Source organism: Lepus europaeus, chromosome 15, assembly GCF_033115175.1.
Source record: "Lepus europaeus isolate LE1 chromosome 15, mLepTim1.pri, whole genome shotgun sequence".
NCBI lineage: Eukaryota > Metazoa > Chordata > Mammalia > Lagomorpha > Leporidae > Lepus > Lepus europaeus.
The window spans coordinates 57,514,706-57,534,650 of record NC_084841.1 but is presented as its reverse complement, the minus strand read 5'-3'; the positions used below and the strand labels follow the sequence as shown (position 1 = coordinate 57,534,650).

Here is a 19,945-nt window from a genome sequence, read left to right as displayed (position 1 = left end):
CCGAAGCCAGGAGGCAGGCACTTCCTCCTGGTCTCCCATGGGGTGCAGGGTCCAAGCACTTGGGCCATCCTCCACTGCCTTCCCAGGCCACAGCAGAGAGCTGGCCTGGAAGAGGGGCAACCGGGACTAGAACTGGCACCCATATGGGATGCCGGCACTGCAGGCAGAGGATTAACCAAGTGAGCCACGGCGCCGGCCCCTTTTAATATATTCTTTTTCTTTTTTATTTGACAAGTAGAGTTATAGACAGTGAGAGAGAGAGAGACAGAGAGGAAGGATAGATATGGTTTTAAGAAGATAAACATTCTTCCCTCCCTGCCGCCATCCTCTGTCCCCCTCCTTCCTTCCTTTTCTCTTCTTTAATTTTTACAACAATGTAAACTTTATTATCACAGGCTTAATGCACCACTAGCCATAGTCTTCAACAAGTAGAAAGACCATTGTTCCACAGGAGTATGGACAGGGGCTCAAAATAATAATCAAATCATCAGATGTCAGTTCCATTCTTGTGCATTGTGGGGCTTTTGTTGCATTCTACAGTAACTACCACATAACGGAGAAAACGTGATGTTTGCCTTTTGTGGACTTGCTTATTTCACTAAGCATAGTGGTCTCAGAAACAGTGGTTAGAGGCCACGAAGCAGCTGGCGATGCTTTGACCGTATGTGTGCTGTCAGGCCAAAGGGCCTCTCTCATCCTCGTCAAGGGGCGTGCTAACGTTTCCCCCTCCGCACGGCACCAGAGACTGTTCTCATGTCACATTCAGTGACTACAAGTCAAGACGTCTCTGAATGCCAGGGCTTCAAATTGAAGACAATTCTGTAAGGTAGAAAAGTTCATAAACTCTTAGAGCTGAAACTGGAAGATTTTACATGCTTCAGTTCACCTCTAAGAAGAATGTACTTGACCTACAGCCATGGAAACCATCAGTGCTTGTAAATTCTGCACTTCCACCGTTACTTCTGGCACAGCCATGCTTTTTTTCCTGCCAGTGGAGCCCAAATCAGAAAGCCAGGTATGTCTTGGCTCACTCCATTTTCTTTACTGATGGAAATACCCTGGGGAGGTAGGTGTTTGGTGTAGCGGTGGAGAGGCCATGTGGGATGCCTTCAGCCCATATCAGAGTGTTTGGGTTCAAATTTCAGCTCTGCTTCGATTCCAACCTCCTGCTAATGTGCATCACGGAGGGAACAGGTGGTGGTTCAAGTGATTTGGTCCCTGCCACCCGTATGGGAGATTTAGATTGAGTTCTGGGCTCCCGGCTTTGGCCTGGCCCTGCCCTGGCTATTGCAGGCATTTGGGGAGTGAACCAACAGATGCAAAATATTTCTTTGTCTCTCTGTCTGTCTTTCAAATAAAATACTTTAAAAGAGAGAGAGATGGGGCTGGTGTTGTGGTACAGTGAGTTAAGCCCATGCCTGCAGGCACACACATCCCATGTGAGCATGCGTAGGAGTCCCGGCTGCTCCACTTCCAAGCCAGTTCCCTATTAATGCACGGGAAAACAGCAGAAGATGGCCTAAGTGCTTGGGCCCCTGCACCCATGTGGGAGACCTGGAAGAAGCTCCTGGCTCCTGGCTTTGCCCTGGCCCCAGCCCTGATCATTGCAACTTTTTGGGGAGTGAACCAGTGAATGGATGCCTTTCTCTCTCTCTCTCTCTCTCTCTCTCTCTCTCTCTCTCTCTCTCTCTCTCTCTCTCCCTCTCTCTGTGTAACTCTGACTTGCAAATAAATAAATAAATATTTAAAAGGAGAGAGAGATAAGAGGGTACTTCAAAATCTTCATGAAAAATGGAATTAAAACAGAAGTTTATTTTGGTGCAAAAAAATTTGAAATCCATGAATACAAGGAGTTTTCAAAAAGTTGACGAAAATGCACGTTATAAAAAAAGCTATGAATGGATTTCAAAGATTTGTGAGACCAATCTCAACTTGCCCTTTAACTCCATTTCCCCACAGACCTCTGAAGCACCCTTGTTAATCAGTGAACACGCATGGCCCTTGCTCACTTGTGGAGAAAGCGAGTGAGTAGGTACAGTGTGCATGACGTGTGCTGTGGGGACACGTGATGGCACAGGAGCATGCCAGGCAGTGTCCTAAGGGGCTGGCAATAGCATCCACAAAGGCACAACAGGTGTCTGGGGGAAAGGCATTCCCATGGGCCAGGGTGCCCAGAGGGAAATCAGGAAAGGCAGCCCTCGGTCCCTTCTGCAGGCACATTTTATGTCAGAGCTCAACAAAACCCTGGCTTAAGAACCAGCAAAACAGAGAATGCGAGGCAAAGACAATGTCTTAACTTGCAGGCTGGAAAAGATACAAAGACCCCTGGAATCTCATGGGCTCATGGGCTCATGGGCTCTGAGGGTGACAATCAGTGAGCAAGCATGAAGAATCAGGATCAATATCTCAGGACACGGAGGCATTTCCATTCATTCATAGTCATATTCTCTCTCTCTCTCTCTCTCTCTCTCTCTCTGTCCCCGCCCCCCTCCCCCCATCCCCTTATCTCACAACCTCTGTCTGTTTGGCTTCATTCTAAACACAGGCTCTCTTCACAGGAGAGATGACTTCCCAAATCCTGGAACTCCCAGCCGGCAGCTTGGAAACCCTGTGGGAAAGAGTCTCCTTCTGGGCCGGCGCCGTGGCTCACTTGGCTAATCCTCCGCCTGCAGCACTGGCATCCCATGTGGTTGCAGGGTTCTAGTCCCAGTTGCCCCTCTTCCAGGCCAGCTCTCTACTGTGGCCCAGGAGTGCAGTGGAGGATGGCTCAAGTGCTTGGGCCCTGCACCCGCATGGGAGACCAGGAGAAGCACCTGGCTCCCGGCTTCGGATCGGCTCAGCGCGCCAGCTGCGGTGGGCATTTGGGGGGGTGAGCCAACGGAGGGAGGACCTTTCTCTCTGTCTCTCTCTTTCTCACTAACTCTGCCTGTCAAAAAAAAAAAAAAGTCTCCTTCTGAGACCCGTGCTTCCAGCCCAGCAAAGCCCTGGGATTGACCCTCTTGGATGAGGTATTCATCCAGTTCAGGCACTGCTACCAGGAGTGGCCAAGCCCTGGGGGCTGGACCTGGATCACATGACCTTCCTTGCAATGGGTGAGTGTGCTATTCTGTGATTGGCTGCCCCATTAAACCGGCATTTTGTAGACAATTTCTCTACGGGTGAGTACCCTGTCATGAATTCTGCATTTACACCCACAGAGATATCGTTCCCAGTAGACTTGAGTAGAGTCCCTAAGCATGCAAAAAGTTGGGTAAAATACGTTCAAAACACTGACAGACTATTCCTCACCACACCCACTGATACCAAGTTTGAGCAGAAGGCTAGTGATACCCCTCTCTGAGGAGGAGCAAAACACCTTCACGTCGGTGATACAAGATTTACAGCAAGAAAGAAATGTTGATTCTTGGGGGGCTGGTGTTACAGCACAGCAGGCTAAGCCACTGCTTTCAATGCCAGCATCTCATATCAGAGCACCAGTTCGAGGTCTGGTTCAGGTGCTTGGGCTCCTGCCAATGGTATAGGATGCCCTGATGGAGTTCCAGGCTCCTGTCTTCGACCTGGTCCATCCCTGGCTGTTGCAGGCATTCGGGGAGTGAACCAGGGGGTGCTGGAAGTGCTCTTTCTGTTTTTGTCTCTCAAGCTCACCGCCCCCCTCACTTTGCCTTTCAAGTAGATGAACATAAGCAATTAAACATTTTTTAAAGTTCATAGAGGGGAGAGGGGCCGGCGTTGTGACACAGTAGATTAAGCTGCCACCAGTGGTCTCAGCATCCCGTATGAGTACCAGTTCGAATCTGACAACCCCACTTCCAAGCCAGCTCCCTGCTCATGTGCCTGGGAAAGCAGCAGAAGATGGCCCCAAATACCTGGGTCCCTGCCACTCATGTGGGAGACCAGGATGGAATTCCAGGCTCCTGGCTTCACAGCCTGGCCCAACCCTGGCCATTGCAGTCATTTAGGGAGTGAACTAGCAGATGGAAGATCTCTGTCTCTCCCTCTCTTTCTGTAAATCTGCCTTTCAAATGAATAAATATTTTATAAAATTCACAGAAAAAATATTTTTAAAAGATTCGTAACTAGTAGGAAGATTTGGGAATATTACAACATATTATTAATGCATGTGAGCATATAGACTTGTAAACACAACAGATAGCATTTGTCTCCGTTCAAGCTGCTATCACACATTCACACAGACTTGAGGATTCATAAACAAGATGGTTCTCACAGTTCTGGAGGCGGGAAGTCCAAGATCAGAACGCCAGCATGATCGAATTCTTACAAGGGTGCTTCCTCCTGCAGACTGCTCATTTCTCATTCCGCCCTCAAATGGCAAAACGTGGCAACAGAACTGAGATCTCTTTTATTTACTTACTTTTAGGATTTGCTTTTTAATTATTTATTTGAAAGGGAGAGAGAGAGAGAGAGAAAGGGGGAGACAGAGAGATCTTCCATCTGCTGGTTCACTCCCCAGAATGGCTGTAACAGCCAGGGCTGGGGCAGGCTGAAGCCAGGAGCCTGGAAAGCTGTCCAGTGGGAGCAGCAGCACTCGATAAAACCCACAAAACCTAACTGCTTCAGAACCTTCACTTACAGACTAGGAACCGAGAGAGAAGCGGACAGTGACAGCCAGGGACTTATACGCTCAGGAGCTCCACCTTAGAAGCCACTGCTTGGCACTGTCTCCCGCACCCTTATCCATGTAAGAGACCCTCCTCACTTCCTTTTGGGACTATTGCAACATCTTCCCACCTGGCCTGCCCTCCAGGGTGCCCCTCTCTTAGTATGCTGCTAGACTGGGCTTCTTAGAGCACATCTGTGATCCCTAGGAATGAAGTAGTGAAGACAGTACCCTAGCACTGGACACCCCCACAACCCGGCCCACGCTGACCTCTCCTGCCATACACCCAGTGGACTCAGCCACATCCAAGCTATTTTTGAGCATATTCTCTTTCCCCTGAATACTTAGGTTCCCACTGTTTCCCAGACCTTAGCTGAATTTCCCCCAGTCTTCACCTTTTGACTTACTATGCATTCTTCAAAGAATATTCAGATACCACTTTGTCTACAAGCCTTGATAAGCTACCTCTTGCGCCCTCCAAATTCATCTTCCTCTCTGTATAGTGCTTAACATCTAACGAGGGGCAGGGGTTATGGCGCAGTGGGTTAAGACACTGCTTTGGGGGCTGGCGCTATGGCCTAGCAGGTTAAGCATCTGCCTGCAGTGCTGGCATCCCATATGGGTGCTGGTTTGTGTTCCAGCTGCTCCATTTCTCATCCAGCTCTCTGCTAAGGCCTGGGAAAGCAGTAGAAGATGGCCCAAATGCTTGGGCCCCTGAACCCATGTGGGAGACCTGCAAGAAATTCCTGGCTCCTAGCTTTGGATCAGCCTAGCTCAGGCTGTTGCAGCCATTTGGGGAGTTAACCAGGCAATGGAAGACCTCTCTCTTTGTCTCTCGCTCTCTGTCTATAACTCTGCCTCTCAAGTAAAATAAATAAATCTTAAAAAAAAAAAAAAGATACTGCCTGGGATACCAACATCCCACACCAGAGTGCCTGTCTGGAGTCCTGGCTACTCCACACTACCTGCCTGGAAAGCAACAGATGATGGTCTAAATACTTGGGTTCTTCCCACCCACGTGGGAGTTCTGAATGGAGTTCCTGGCTCCTGGCTTCAGCCTGGCCTATACCTGGCTCTTGTGAGCATTTTGGGAGTGAACTGGTGGAATGGAAGATCTCTCATGTCTCTCCCTCTTTTTCTACCCCTCTGCCTTTCAAATAAATAAAAATTAATGCATTATGTTTCATCATTGTGACTGCCACTCTGCAGCAGAAGCCTGGCAATCACTAGTTTTTATACTGCATTCACAGAAGGATTGAATAAGTAATTCCTCACCTCCTCCTATGCAGACTTCATATCTTTATTTCCTTGGAAAGTGGAAGTCACAGATTATTTACCGCAACTTCCTGCCAACCCACATACAAAGTCGCCTGCCTCTATACCCATCACGTGACCCTCCTCCTCATCACTGATCTTCTTCCTGCCTCTGAATTCCACACTCAGCCCCGACAAGAGCCTCACTCCATCAATTACTCCCTCTTTCTTCCCTACAGTTTTAACCTCTTGCATCTAGCTGATTCTGCAGATTGAGGAAGCCCATCTAGAAATAGTCACAGAAACAAACTATTTTCAAGCCCAATCAGGTGTGCTGGTAGGCCCCCTAGAGTAGAACCCCTAAAGAGCACACTCAAGCTTAGGAAGGTAGGGGAAGTAAATCGTAAGCATGCATTAATCAGGCTGGAGAGAAATGTAGTCACTCATCAGTGAAACGAAGAAGACTGGAGCTGACAGCAGGACAACACCCTCTTCGCTCTCAGCCCCTTTTCCCTTGGGATGCTCTTGACCGATGAACAGCTAATTCCACCTTACACCTGTGCAAGATGACTGTACGCCAGAGGGGGCTGAAATATCCCAGTGCAGCAGTAGCTACTCGGATCTCTCCTCATCTGGATGTGCATTTCCCAAGAGTCCTTGGCCACCTTTCAGTTCCTTAGGCATGGCAACCTCTCTGAACTTGAACTTCAATCAATGCTGAAGTCTTTGGATTTGTGTCCTGGCCAAACTCTTTGCCTGAAGCTCTCTACCTTTCTGGTGCTTCCCTTCACCTTCTCCTCCTCCACCTCTTTGCATAGATACCACCATTTGCTCCTTTAATGTCCTTCCTGTAATTTCTCATGGCTTATAACTTTCATGTGTTTGTTTCTTATTAATTGTCTCATGAGAACAAGGATTATGTCTGTCTCATTTAATCAATATGTTCTCAGCACCTGCTACATGAAAGGCACTCAGAAATGTGTGGAACAAGTGAATGAATAAACTATAATAAAAACTAAGTCATCATTGCAGAGCTTCTCGGGGAGCTTGCTTAGCCCATGGGTATTATTTAATTATACAACCTAACAATGCTCCCCCTACTCAGATGTGCTATTACCAAGATTGGAAGGGGGTGTAGGTACCCGGGTATCGTGCATGGCTCACAGACCTCCAGATGCTAGCATCGCGTAAGGGGTGTGGCATTAGTAATTACTGTGGGGGGAGTGCTCACGAGCAGTTGAGAGAAGTCATCTGACAACTTTCCTGCACTGGTTCCAGGCCCCTGTGAGAACCACTGCTCCAGGTGCTCATCCCCAAGCCTTGTAAGAGTCCACAGAGCATTAGATGTGGTTGCTTGTCATGACTCAAGGCCCTGGCTTTCCAGCCAATCTTAGATGGTCTCTGGGCCTCGCAGGGGGTGACTACTGCCTCGTTAAAATTTTCCTTTTCTGTAACCTTCTTGTCCCCACCCCAGGGATCTTCGATCATTAAACATACTGATGCATTCTGTTTGAAGGGAAGCTGTAGTTGTGGTAAAATGGGAAGGCAAAGTGATTTTAATGAGCCGTTTCAGGTTAAATGTCCTCATCACCAGTGTGGAATGTTGTTAGCCCCATTTTTTAAATTTTTATTTATTTATTTATTGACAGGCAGAGTGGACAGTGAGAGAGAGAGAGAGACAGAGAGAAAGGTCTTCCTTTGCTGTTGGTTCACCCTCCAATGGCCGCAGCGGCACGCTGCGGCCAGTGCACCGCGCTGATCCGATGGCAGGAGCCAGGTGCTTCTCCTGGTCTCCCATGGGGTGCAGGGCCCAAGGACTTGGGCCATCCTCCACTGCACTCCCGGGCCATAGCAGAGAGCTGGCCTGGAAGAGGGGCAACCGGGACAGAATCCAGTGCCCTGACCGGGACTAGAACCCGGTGTGCCGGCGCCGCAAGGCGGAAGATTAGCCTATTGAGCCACGGCGCCGGCCAGCCCCATTAACTTAAACCTGGACCCCCGACATTTTTAGAAAAAGCCTGTTCATACTCAGCCTACATATTCTCTATCACCACTCTCTGCAGCCACTGTACAGTGCCCTTTATTCTGAGTAAACAAGAAAGGAGGGGATGTGCCAGAAGTGGGCATGAGAAGGACAAATTGAAGGAATCCAGAGCAGAGTCCATAGTCCCTTCTTTAAACTACACCTTCCTCCAGCACTTGTTGCTTTGGGGAAAGCATCCAGGCTGAAGAAGAAAGAAGATCTAAGTGTTAGCCCTGAGGTCCTGGCTATGCACCAATCGAAGACTAAAGAAATGTTCTGGTCTGACTTATTTTGGATTGGCACAGGTAGGAATAGTTACGGGCTCAAGAACAAGGCGAGGCACTCAGCCCTCTGTCCTCTGCTGAGCCGCCTGCCTGGCCTGGTCAGGTGTAATCTCTCCACTCAACATGTAACCTCGCTCCTTCCCCTCTCCCCCAGTCTCTCAGGCTCTGTCTGGAGAGGTGCCCATCCGTCCTTACAGATGTCCCTTCCCTAATAAACCTTGCTATTTTACCTCCCACTGGGGAAAAAAAATAGAAAGAAAAAGAAAAAGAACAAGGCGAGGGTCCAGCATGGTGGCACAGTGGATTAGGCTACTGCTGACAATGCCAGCATCCCGTATTCAAGTTCAAGTCCCATCTGATGTGCTTCCAACCCAGCTCATTGCTAATGTACCAGGGAAAAGCAGCAGAGGATGGCCCAAGTGCTTGGGCCCCTGCCATCCACATGGGAGACCCAGATGGAGTTCTAGGATCCTGGGTTCAGTTTGGCTCAATCCAGGTTATTGGGGCCATTTAGGGGGTGAACCCAGAAGATGGAAGATCTCTCTCTCTCTCTCTCTCCCTCCCTCCCTCTCTCCCTCCCTCTCTCTTCTCCCTCTTCAAAGTGTCACTCTATCTTTCAAATAAATAAAATAAATCTAAAAAGAACATTAGAATTTTAAACAGAAATGATTTCTGAAAAATAGCAGCAGATTGTGGAACTATTAAACAATTCCTTGCAGTTTTAAAAGATTAAAACATAATACATTTCAATCACAAATAGCCCTGTTATAAGGGACTGAAAACAGGAACATGACACCAAAAAATACACAATGGCCTCCAGTGAGTGAAAGAAAGAAGTTCTCTCTGGGGAACTCAGCACCCCACCAGCCTGTGGCTGACTGCTCAAGATGACATGGAAGAAAAAGGTGACTCTTTGGAGTCAAAGGGATTAATCCTGAAATCAAGACTTAGAATTGTATGATTTAAGCAAATTCTATAATCTTGTCCTAAAAATGGCAATAACATCTATCTTGCAAAATGAGAGAGATTGGGCATGCTTGTAGTAACAATGACAGCACTGCAACTGTGTATGAAAATTTTTTCTCTTTTTTTTTAGAAAAATTTTATTTAATAAATATAAATTTTGAAAGTACAACTTTTGGATTATAGCAGTTTTTCTCCCCATAACCACCCTCCCACCCGCAAACCATCCCATCTACTCCATGAGAATTATTTTTAGGATTTATTTATTTATTTGAAAGGCAGATTGACAGAGGAGAGAGAGAGAGAGAGAGAGAGGTTGTCCATCCTCTGGTGCACTCCCCAAAAGGCCATAAAAAACAGGGCTGGATCAGGCTGATGCCAGGAGCCTGGAACTCCATGTGGATCTCCCATGTTGGTGGCACAGGTTCAAGTACTTGGGACATCTTCCACTGCCTTCCCAGGCACAATGGCAGGTAGCTGGATTGGAAGCGTAGCAGCTGGAACTTGACGGAGTATTCTGATGTGGGATGTCGGCATTAGAGGCAGCAGCTTAACCCACTGCACCACCACGTCAACCCTGAGAATATTTTCTACCAGCATACTCTTGCTCCCCATCTATCAGTAGGGGACTTCACTTGTAAGTTCTATTGTCCCACAGGTGCCTCTTGCATTTCAACGAGAAAGCTGTTCACATCCATACCTCTCATGATGCTGCTGCTTACATGTTACTTCATTGAGCTTAAAACTTTAAAAACGTGATCTGATATAAGCAAATGAGGTACATTTGAAGCCTACTCAATATTTTTATATTTCTTGAGTTGAATTTGCCCCACCAGTATTCATTTGTACCCCTCAAATCTGTGTGCTAAAGTAACTGTTTTCCCTTGCACAGTTTTTAGAAGGTGTGTATTTAAGTGGTTTCCCTTCCTTTGGACAAACACCAACTCCCTAAAAGTCTTTTTGCTTGTTTAATCAATGTATATTTTCTTACAAAGGAGTTGCCAGAACTGAAGTTCTGAGTCTTCCAATTGCTTTTAATGTGGCTGAAGTCTGAAACAATTGGTCTTTTCTTGGTCTTATTGTTTAAATTAAGGGGCTAGCTAAGGATCTTAATGAACAAAATTAAATCACCCCACCTGCCACCATCTCCACCTCATCCCACACACCCATGCACAGAGCACACAGCACTGAGATCAAAGGAAAACAGAGTAGAGAGGAGCTGGTGTGCCAATCTGCTAATTAATGATCAAAACTCCTCCGAACTGAGGTGCCGATCTCCCAATGGACTGCTATTTTTAAAAGTATTTCTCTTTGAAACAACAGCATGATTAATTTCACTATTCCTACTTAAATTACCTTTATAGAAACAACACTGCACTATGAGTAGTTATTAAAAACACTTTATTATGTATAATTTGTACATGCTTCACTTTGTGTTGCTTGGGGTGATTTAGTTTCCAGGAGGTGATGTCATCTACCAAGATTAACTAGACCTAATTTTCACTCCGCCATGCCACATAGAAAAATACAATTTTCAAAGCAAAGTTCTCCTTCCTTACACAACAGTACACAAGAGTTCGTCAAATAAAATAAGAAAAGGGTACTTTGCACACATAGCAACACTGCAACACCGTATAAGGCATTATCCTTCACGCAGTAACATATAATGTGTTCTTTTACTTTGAAACAGCAGGAAAAGAGCCCCTTGCCCTTAGAGGGAAATGCAAACTTTATTTGTCACTAAAGCCAAACTCCAGGGAGGAAGGTGTGGTCCTCGGGGTGGGGGGAAGTGGAAGGGGTCGGGGGGAGTGACCGATGGAGGAGCGTGGAAGCCCCTTCATAAGCACTTCAGGAGGAAGGAGTTGCAGGAGGTCCCTCGGGGACAGTCGCACAGCTTCCCAATCCTGGCTCCTTTCCGCACTGCACACTGCTCACCGGCATCACACTGCAAACAGCACAATGGGTGGTCATCAGCCTGAGCTAACCCAGGTCCCATGGGCAAGTCTCCCCACCAACACAGTGTCTGCTGCTTGGAGAAAATTGGCTGGACCCCAGCAGCAGCAGCACCAGAGGTCTAAGTACGGTCAGGCCTGGAACATGTGGAGCTTTGTGACATTATAAAACGTCAGTGAGAAGATTGCTTTTAAAAAAGAAAATTGAATTGTTGATCCCCTCCTAGTTTATTCCACTTTTTAGTGGAGAGAAAGGGGTCATATTTCCTAGCTCCTTTTTTTTTTCTCAACCATGGGGAAAAAAAAACCTTTTTTTTAGGAAATAAACAATATAGACTGATATTTTCTCACAACTCCTGTTTCCTGTTTTACCACTTCCTCATCCAAAAAAAAAGGGGGAGTGGGGAGAGGAGCTTAAAGAGTGTGTGTGTGGGTATGTTGTGCCTTTTACCCAGAGCCACCCAAGGTGACTAGTCCAGATTGAAGAATTCAGAAGATTCTACAACTTAGGATCTGAACAACACGGACTGTGCTCTGGAAGGGTAGAGGAATTGGGGAGCAAGAAGTGAGTGGATGCAAAGGCTGTCCAAGGCAGAGAATTCTCCCAGAGGTGAGACCCAAAGCTCCTCCCCAGCATAGGCTCCCGCCTGCAGATTCCAGCACAGACCTCCAATCGTCCCAAGTGGCCGGTGGTCTCCCCTCTGCCCTTAGAGATCAAGAGACAAGGTACTGGAGATGGAAGCAAAAAGGAGCCCCCAGAATTCTGCAAACCCATAGCCTGCGTCATTTAACCACATTCTGGGGGTAAGTCTGAATTAGACTTAAGGCGAGCGTTTGCTTCTGGCAAATCAAGGGAAGGAAATGACCCCACATCCTTACCATGGGGACCTGGCCGTACTTCTTCTCGTAGATAGGAATTCTTTTACTCTTGAGCTTCTTCAAGACCTCCTGCAGCGCTTCGATCTGCAACACACCGTCCGCAGCCCCAAGTTGCGCCTTGGCTGTGAGCCCAGCCCAGGTGCTAACTTCCAGCCCTAGTTACCAGGAGCCAGGGACCCAGGCACACTCTGCAGCTGGGCTCGGCGGGCAGAGGGGGTGTGGGAGGGATGGAAAGTCAACGGGCGCTGTCCCGGGTGCTGACCGCAGGACCCGGAGCCGCTGAGGCTCCTGTTGATCCGAGGGACAGGGGGCCGGGAGGCGCTCTGCAGACTGCCCGGAGCCCGTGGGCTCGAGACATCGCGCAGAGTGGGTTTTGCGCTCCGCTCCCCGTGCCCTGACTCCCGGAACGGAGTGGAGGGAGGAGGGGAGCGTGCAAAGGCAGGGACCGCGCGGCGGCTCGAAGGGGCCCGGGGCGAGGGCAATACCGACCAGCTCCTTCTCGTGGGAAGCGTCCTCCACGGCAGAGTAGATGTCCAGGGCTCGCGGCTGGAGATCGGCGTCCTCCTGGGCACGCGCGCCCAGCAGAGGTAGCATCAGCAGCAGGGCGGCGCCCAGGAGGGGCAGCAGCCGCAGGCGGGGGCTCTCCATGGTGCTGAAACTCGTCGCTGCCAGGCGCCCCTGGCTCTCGCCTTTTATAGCGAGCTGGGGTCCGGGAGCGGAGAAGAGGGAGGGGGCGAGGAAGGAAGGGGGTGTGGAGGAGGGCCCGGGTCAACCGTCTGTAGGCAGCGCTCCGCCGCCGCTTGACGTCAATGCCCGCCGGGCTCCCGGCGCCCGGGAACGAGGCTCTGCGCGCAGATGGCCTTAGCGCAGAGAACAGGACCCTGCGCCCCCAAATGCTGTCAGCCCCGCGGCCAGAGACGCTCCCCGAGGGGCCTGAGCTGAAGTCGAGGGACCAGAGGTGAGGGATGGAGAGCGGAAGGGGCCAAGGAGATGGAAAAAGCCTTCGGGGCATTGCACAGGCAGAAGAGTCGCTTCCCACCGCCTAGAGCCGTTAGGGCAGAGGGAGCCACCTCGCCTGCCCTGCCGCCTGGCCCCAGACCCCGTGTGGCTGCAGGGGTAGGGAGCGTTACCTCCAGAAAACTCGGTGGGATCGGGGAGGCAAACATAAAAGAAAAGAGATCAGGGCCCTCTCCACGATGGATCCCTAGACGGAAAGAAGGGAAAACGAGAGGAACCCCAATTCGGCAGCAATGTGAGGAGCACAGGTTGCAGCCCAGGCCCCACCACTCTCAAGCTGCACCAACTAGAACAAAATAAAGAACCTCCAGAGCCTCAGCCTTCTCTTTTTGTAAAAACTGGGATTTTAAAAAAAGGAATTTCACACAGTTATCTCAAGGATGAGATGAGAGACTGGGTGCAAAAACTCCTGCCCCTTGATAAATACTAAGCCACCCATCCCTCCCCTTTGAACTTTGAGGCTGTCTCCCGCTGTGTGAAAGGCAGACCTGCGGGAGATGTTAGGAGCATTTTTCCTAAAGCAAATATTTTATGCTGCTACCATGTGTGCTGTTTATCAGCAGGGGTATTACTTCTTGAATTGCTCTCAGCTTTTTCTGGGGATGAATCCAGCCATTCCCAGAACCCTCCTGCCCACCCACCCTGGTATCCAAGAAGCTGCTAAGAAGGAAAATCGCAGAGTTCAGAAGTCCATGGTGAGCCAGGTCCCCAGAGACTTGTAAAGACATTGTGTTTTTTTTTTTTTTCAAGGCTAAGGTCCCTACATGCCTGAATGCAAAAATAGAGTTCCTATAGGAGAACTGATACTTTGCCACTTAAACCTAGAGAACTAGCCCACCTGCTTGTCCACCTGGCTTTGTCTTTGACCACACCCTCTTTCCAGCAACTGTTCCTGAAACTACATCCTCTTTTTCAGTCCCATTATACACCCCGGTCCTAGACAGCTGCCCCCGCCTACTTAATGGTTACTGCTTGATTCCCACCCCATCTTCCTTTGGCTTCCTCTAATCTATAACTCACCTCCATCTAGAGTGCTTTTCTCCTTTAAATCCCATCTAAATTCCCCACCCTGACTTACAAAGGATTCCATCATCTGTACACCACCTCCAACCTCATGCTCTACCACTGTGCCTGGGACCCCTCCGCTCACTGGCTCCTTCTTGCTTCTCTGGCAGGCCAAGCTCATTCCTGCTCTGATGCCTCTGATTACCTTACTGGGAAGATCTTCCTGCATCTCACAAGCTTCTTGTCATTGAGATCTCAGTCTTATTCAACCCAAATTATCCACCAAGCGATTCTCCCACAAGTCTATTGCTCAGCAGATAGTAGGGGTCATTGTGATACTTAATACATAGTAATTTTCTTGCTACTTCAATTATCAAGTACTTCTTTGTTACTCAAATGTACCCTAGGAAGCAATTCAAGAAGTAATACCTCTACTGATAAACATCACAGATGTTAACAGCATCAAAATATATGCTTTAGGGAAAATGTACCTACACCTCCCTCAGGTCTGTCTTTCACACACACACCTTTTGATTCTGCACAAGAAAACTTCAGTGGCAGAACATATTACTGCTTAAACCATGCATGGATACTTTGGCACTCATTGCAAAAACTGTCTCCAGTCATCCTAAAATCATTGGAAATTTCAGAAGAAAACCCAAGACAAGATTTTGACCCAACCTCCCAAAGAATGTGGATATTCCCAATGTAGTTCTTTTTCCCAAATCTTGTTCTACCCAGATACAAGTGTCACATTTTTGAAAAAATAACTCAAAAATTCAAATAATCCTATCGTTGCCTGGTGTTATTGTCTTCTTGTAAGGAGGAGCACAATCAGTTAAGGGGCTAAGGAAGGGATTTTTGGACAATCTTGGGAAGTAAACCAGGATCATTTACCATGCATTTTAAAATTTTAACAAAATGACTCTACTTATTTTCATTTTATTTGAAAGGCAGACAGACAAAGAGATATCTTGCATCCATCAAATGGTCACAACAGCCAGCACTGAGCCAGGCCTAAGACAGGATCCTGAGACTCACATGGGTGGCAGGGACCCAACTGAGTGACCACCAGCTGCCTCCCAGAGAGCATAACAGAGTTAAGACTCAAACCCAGGCACTCTGATATGGCTTGTGTCCAATCCCATCCACTGTGCCAAATGCCAGCCCCAAGAATGACTTTTTAAACTGTCTTTAAGAAGCATCCTGAGGAGTCAGATGGGCTAATAGGTAGTCAAGGTGATCCCAATAGAACTTGGGGTGTAAAATATTTGCTTCCTCCCCCAAAACATTTGCAAGAACACACAGGCCACCCTACGTCCTTCAGAATCTCCAAATTTACCATGAAAATAGCAAGAGAGCTCTTCCTGAGCTCACAACTTATTATGAAAACAAGTTACCTGGGTTAAAGCCCGGCCTGCAGCACCGGCATCCCATATGGGCATGTCCCAGCTGCTCCACTTCCTATCCAGCTCTCTGCTAATGGCCTGGGAAAGCAGTAGAAGATGGCCCAAGTCCTCGGGCCCCTTGCACTGCATGGGAAACCCGGAAGAAGCTCTGACTCCTGGCTTTGGATCAGCTCAGCTCTGGCTGTTGTGGTCATTTGGAGAGTGAACCAGTGGAATAGAAGACATCTCTCTCTCTCTCTCTCTCTCTCTCTCTCTCTCTCTCTTTTAAAAGATTTATTTATTTATTTGAAAGTCAGAGTTACACAGAGGGAGGAGAGGCAGAGAGAGAGAGAGAGGTCTTCTGTCCAATGGTTCACTCCTCAGATGGCCACAACAGCCAGAGCTGCACCAATCCGAAGCCAGGAGCCAGGAGCTTCTTCCAGGTCTCCTATGTGGGTGCAGGGGCCCAAGGACTTAGGCCATCCTCCACTGCTTTTCCAGGCCATAGCAGAGAGCTGGACTGGAAGAGGAGCAACCGGGACTAGAACCAGTGCCCATATGGGATGCTGGTGCTTCAGGCCAGGGCGTTACCCACTGTGCCACAGGACCAGCCCCTAGACCTCTCTCTCTGCCTCTACCTCTCTCTGTAACTCTTTCAAATAAGTAAAAAAATTTTTTTAAAGTTACCTATCCCACCCTTCTGGATGGTTTGTTTTATCCTGAGCAGGCCAGATAGGATGGAGAATTGTAAATCGGTCTTTTGATGGGTTTTGTCCCCACTGGTAACTGATTGTAAAGTGTTTTTTTTTTTTCCTTCAAAATTGTACTTAAAAAACCCCAGTACTATGAGGTTCTTTGGGTTTTTTCCTCTCTTGGAAGCCCCCCTTCATGCTGGTCTGAGTGGAGTTCTTTGACTCTAATAAATCTTTTTAGTTCTCTCTGCTTTTCTGCTTGGAAATTCTTCCTCCGTGTGAGACAAAGAACCGAGGTAGTAATAGTAACAATAATTTCTCTGCCACCATTTTCCTGTAACAGTATGATATCTGCTTTCTAAAGCTAAGGACATTTTCTTCCCAAAGACAACTTATGTAAGTTACTAGAGAAAGAACAGAAGCATGAGATGTTGCACAATCTTTAGTCATGCCTTTACAGAATTTATGTATTTTTGCTGTTTTGTAAGTGTCTCCATTAGAGGGGGAAAGCCCACCTTTGTTGCCCCCAAACAAGTAGAGTCCTGTTTGGATTTCATCACTTCTCCTCCCACGTATAGAAAATGGACAGGCATCACCTCCCAGAGGGGCGGCAGTGACCAGGCGTGTCTGCGGAGGTGTGCTGTGGGCACACTCCCTTATCCAGCCCTCTAAGATAGAGTGGGACTCCAGTTCTGCTCTTTGAAATAGCTCAAGTAGAGAAATCTCATCAGCAGAGAGCCAAGCACTAGTGCCAGTAAGATTACTTCCAACATGCTGCTATCTGAGAAGAAAATTTAAAAGGCTGAAAAAACCTCTTCTTACTCATGTCTATCTCTTAGAGTTCTGAAACTTTCACTACAAAATAACCTAATTGATTTGTGACAAAGTCTGCCTTGCTTTTGATTAAAAAAAAAAGAACCTTAAAATATAGGGGCTGGTGAGAACCATAAAGGCCCACAATGTTAAACAATGGGGTCGTGACAACTTAGGCACCAAAATGATGTTTTTCCCAAGCTCCAGAACTTCTCTCTCCCTCCTTACTTTTGAATAATTTCTTTGTCTTAAAGAGCCTTTTAGGTTGTCATGGTATCCAAATGTCAGACCTCTTTGCTATCCATTAATGCCCTCTCCATCCCCCTCTCCTTTATATTGGAGACATACCCCTTAGAAGTCCCATTTCTGTGACTGGGTGCTTATTAATAAATTCAGAATATTAATAAGTATTGTGGGCTCTTGCCTAATATTCAGAGAAAAATTCTGAATACTGGCACATGTAACGAGGCAGCATGATAAGTGGGAAAAATACATAGGAAAGTGAGGACTCTGAGAAAGGGAAATCTGGATTCACACTGAGTACCAGGAGCCAGCCATGTGGAGGAGCACATAGGCCAAAAAGCATCGGGTGAGTGGCCCAAAGGCCATGCACCAAAGGCATGGGGGCAGAAGCGGGTCCAGAACAAAAGGAAAAAAGGGACAAAAGGGCTTGGCCCACAGTGCCCCAGGCCTTTAATCCACTTCCATAGGGGAGTGGTTGATTAGTCTGATTGGCTGGTAGGCACACAGGCGTGGTCAGCTAGGAGCATGCAGTCACACAGGGGTATGGTAAAGGCGTGGTCTTCCAGCTCACAAACCTGATCAATTCTATCCTGTACATCCTCAGTAAAAGTCCTTTTTGAAAGGCAGAGAATTAGAGCAATCTTCCATCTATTGCTTCACTCCCCAAATGACTGCAAAAGTCCAGGCTTGGCGAGGCTGAAGCTAGGAGCCCAGAACTCAATCCAGGCCTCCCACGTGGGTGCAGGGGCCCAAGTACTTGAGCCATCTTCCACTGCTTTCCCAGGTGCATTAGCAGGGGGCTCTGTATTAGCAGAGCAGCCAGGACTCGAACCAGCACTCTGATGTGGGATGTTGGCACCGCAGGCAGGGTCTTAAAGCACTGCACCGCAGTGCTGGCCCCTGTATAGTAAAAGACTTAGTCAACAATAAAACCCGGGGCCAGCACTGAGGCATAGTGGGTTAACACCCTGGCCTCAAGCGCCAGCATCCCATATGGGTACCGGTTCGAGTCCTGGCTGCTCCACTTCTGATTCAGCTCTCTGCTTTGGCCTAGGAAAGCAGAAGATGGCTCAGGCCCTTGGTCCCCTACACCCACGTGGGAGACAATAAAACTCCTTCAATTTCCTTGACTTCTTAAATACCAGTATTGAAGTCTATTCCTCTTCATTTGTGTTCACTACACTTTCCTCCAGATCGAACATCACTTTGATGACATTTGCAATCTGTTAGGGGGTACCCTTTTCCTTCTACATTGTCTGTTCCTGAAGAGAGACTGATTCCCACAGACATTCATCTTCTGGTTACTCTCTGTCCATTCAGAGCCTTCTGAAGGAATGGGTATTCACTGTGCTCTAACTAAACACCTTAGTTACCATTTGGCAGAAGATCATCTTCGCCTGAAGGGAACTTGAGTTAGTCAACTTGGAGGTGCTGGGGATGTAGTAGGAAGGGAGCCTTGGGAGCAGGAGCAAACTGGAGAACTTAGGAAAGTGTTCCATTCACCTTTGTAAGCTTTGAATTAAAAGGCTCTCAATTTTCAAAAACTCTAGCAGGTGCCCCTGTGTTCGCGGCACTGCTACTCTGAGATACCCAGACACCTTCTTGCCCACGACGATCTTGGGGTCTGGGTATATCCACAAACTCCCATCGCACAACAACTCCGTCAGGTGAGGGTTCTAAGAGAAAAGTCAGAGCTTAGTTGCTTGGTTCTCTCTGGGGCAGAGGGTATCTTCATGGGGGAAAACAAACCATCATTTGGAAAACCTGCTGGGTCTTAAAGGGTGGGTAGAGTTTCAGCAACAATGACTGTCCCACTCTGGAGCCTGGAGGCCAAGCAGGCAGTAAAGTGAAGTCACAGGGGCAGGGTATCTGAGGGATCACCAGGTGCTCTGGGCTGCTCAGAGCAGGGTCTGTGGGGATGCGAGAGCTGGGCAGGTGCAATGGGAAAGCCTGGGAAGGAACAGCAGAGCAGAAAAAGGCAATTGGTATCTCCGAATTTGGATCCAATGAGCAGGGGGTAGGAGCAAAAGTGAACTCAGAGCATTTCATTTTCCAAATGACCACACCAAGAGCAAGTCTTTCGATCTAAAAAGTCTAGCCTAAGCAAAGCGGCCCCCGTCAGATACAGGAAGGTACTACTGCTGGCCCAGAGACACTTGCCAGCACAGCACTCCCTGCTGGAGTGCGACAGCAGAAGTGGCAGAGCTCAGCTATGCTTCTCATGCCCGGCTAGCCCTTCTTCTCTAGACCCCCTCAGTTTATACGAAGTGTGACGTTAGCACTAAAGCAGTCCACAGTGATGTTAACTGTGTGGCTTAAGAGAAATCCACTTTGAATCCTTCCATGGCTGTTCATTGCCTATAGGTTCAAGTCAATTTCTCAGCATGGGGCCAGAGTTTCTCATAATATGGTCCTGGCACTATTTCCAATCTCATTGCCTTCCATTCCCTACCAGGCCCTTAGATTCTGTTCTGTAGGTACACCATACTTATTTCTTAGTTACACTGAACTAGAGGAGAGGCCAGGTCATGCCGACGAATAGCCACCATCTCTAAAGTTGCTGGTTTTATTCCAGAAGGATGGAGGATGTTCAAGATAGTCTAGAACAGCAACTAAAAGCTTCGGCCCAGAACTGAAACCTTGCTTTTTAAAAAAATATATTTATTTATTTATTTGAAAGTGAGAGTTAACAAAGAGAGAGGAGAGGCAGAGAAAGGGAGAGAGAGAGAGACAGAGAGAGAGAGAGAGAGAGAGGTCTTCCATCCACTGGTTCACTCTCCAATTAGCCACAACAGCCGGAGTTGTGCCGATCCG

At 47.9% G+C, this 19,945-nt stretch overlaps 1 protein-coding gene and 1 non-coding gene across 2 annotated transcripts; both read right to left on the bottom strand.

Annotated features, from left to right (window-relative positions):
• Positions 1–614: 614 nt before the first annotated feature.
• LOC133774743 (U6atac minor spliceosomal RNA) lies at positions 615–739 on the bottom strand. The gene has a single exon (XR_009868139.1). It is a non-coding gene; the product is annotated as a U6atac minor spliceosomal RNA (small nuclear RNA).
• A 10,240-nt stretch (positions 740–10,979) lies between these two features.
• Positions 10,980–12,621, bottom strand: CARTPT (CART prepropeptide). Its single transcript, XM_062212437.1, has 3 exons — positions 12,463–12,621; positions 11,974–12,057; positions 10,980–11,087 (listed from the first exon to the last, which is right to left on the bottom strand). The coding sequence occupies exons 1-3, from the start codon at positions 12,619–12,621 to the stop codon at positions 10,980–10,982; spliced, it is 351 nt and encodes a 116-aa protein (XP_062068421.1).
• Positions 12,622–19,945: the final 7,324 nt, after the last annotated feature.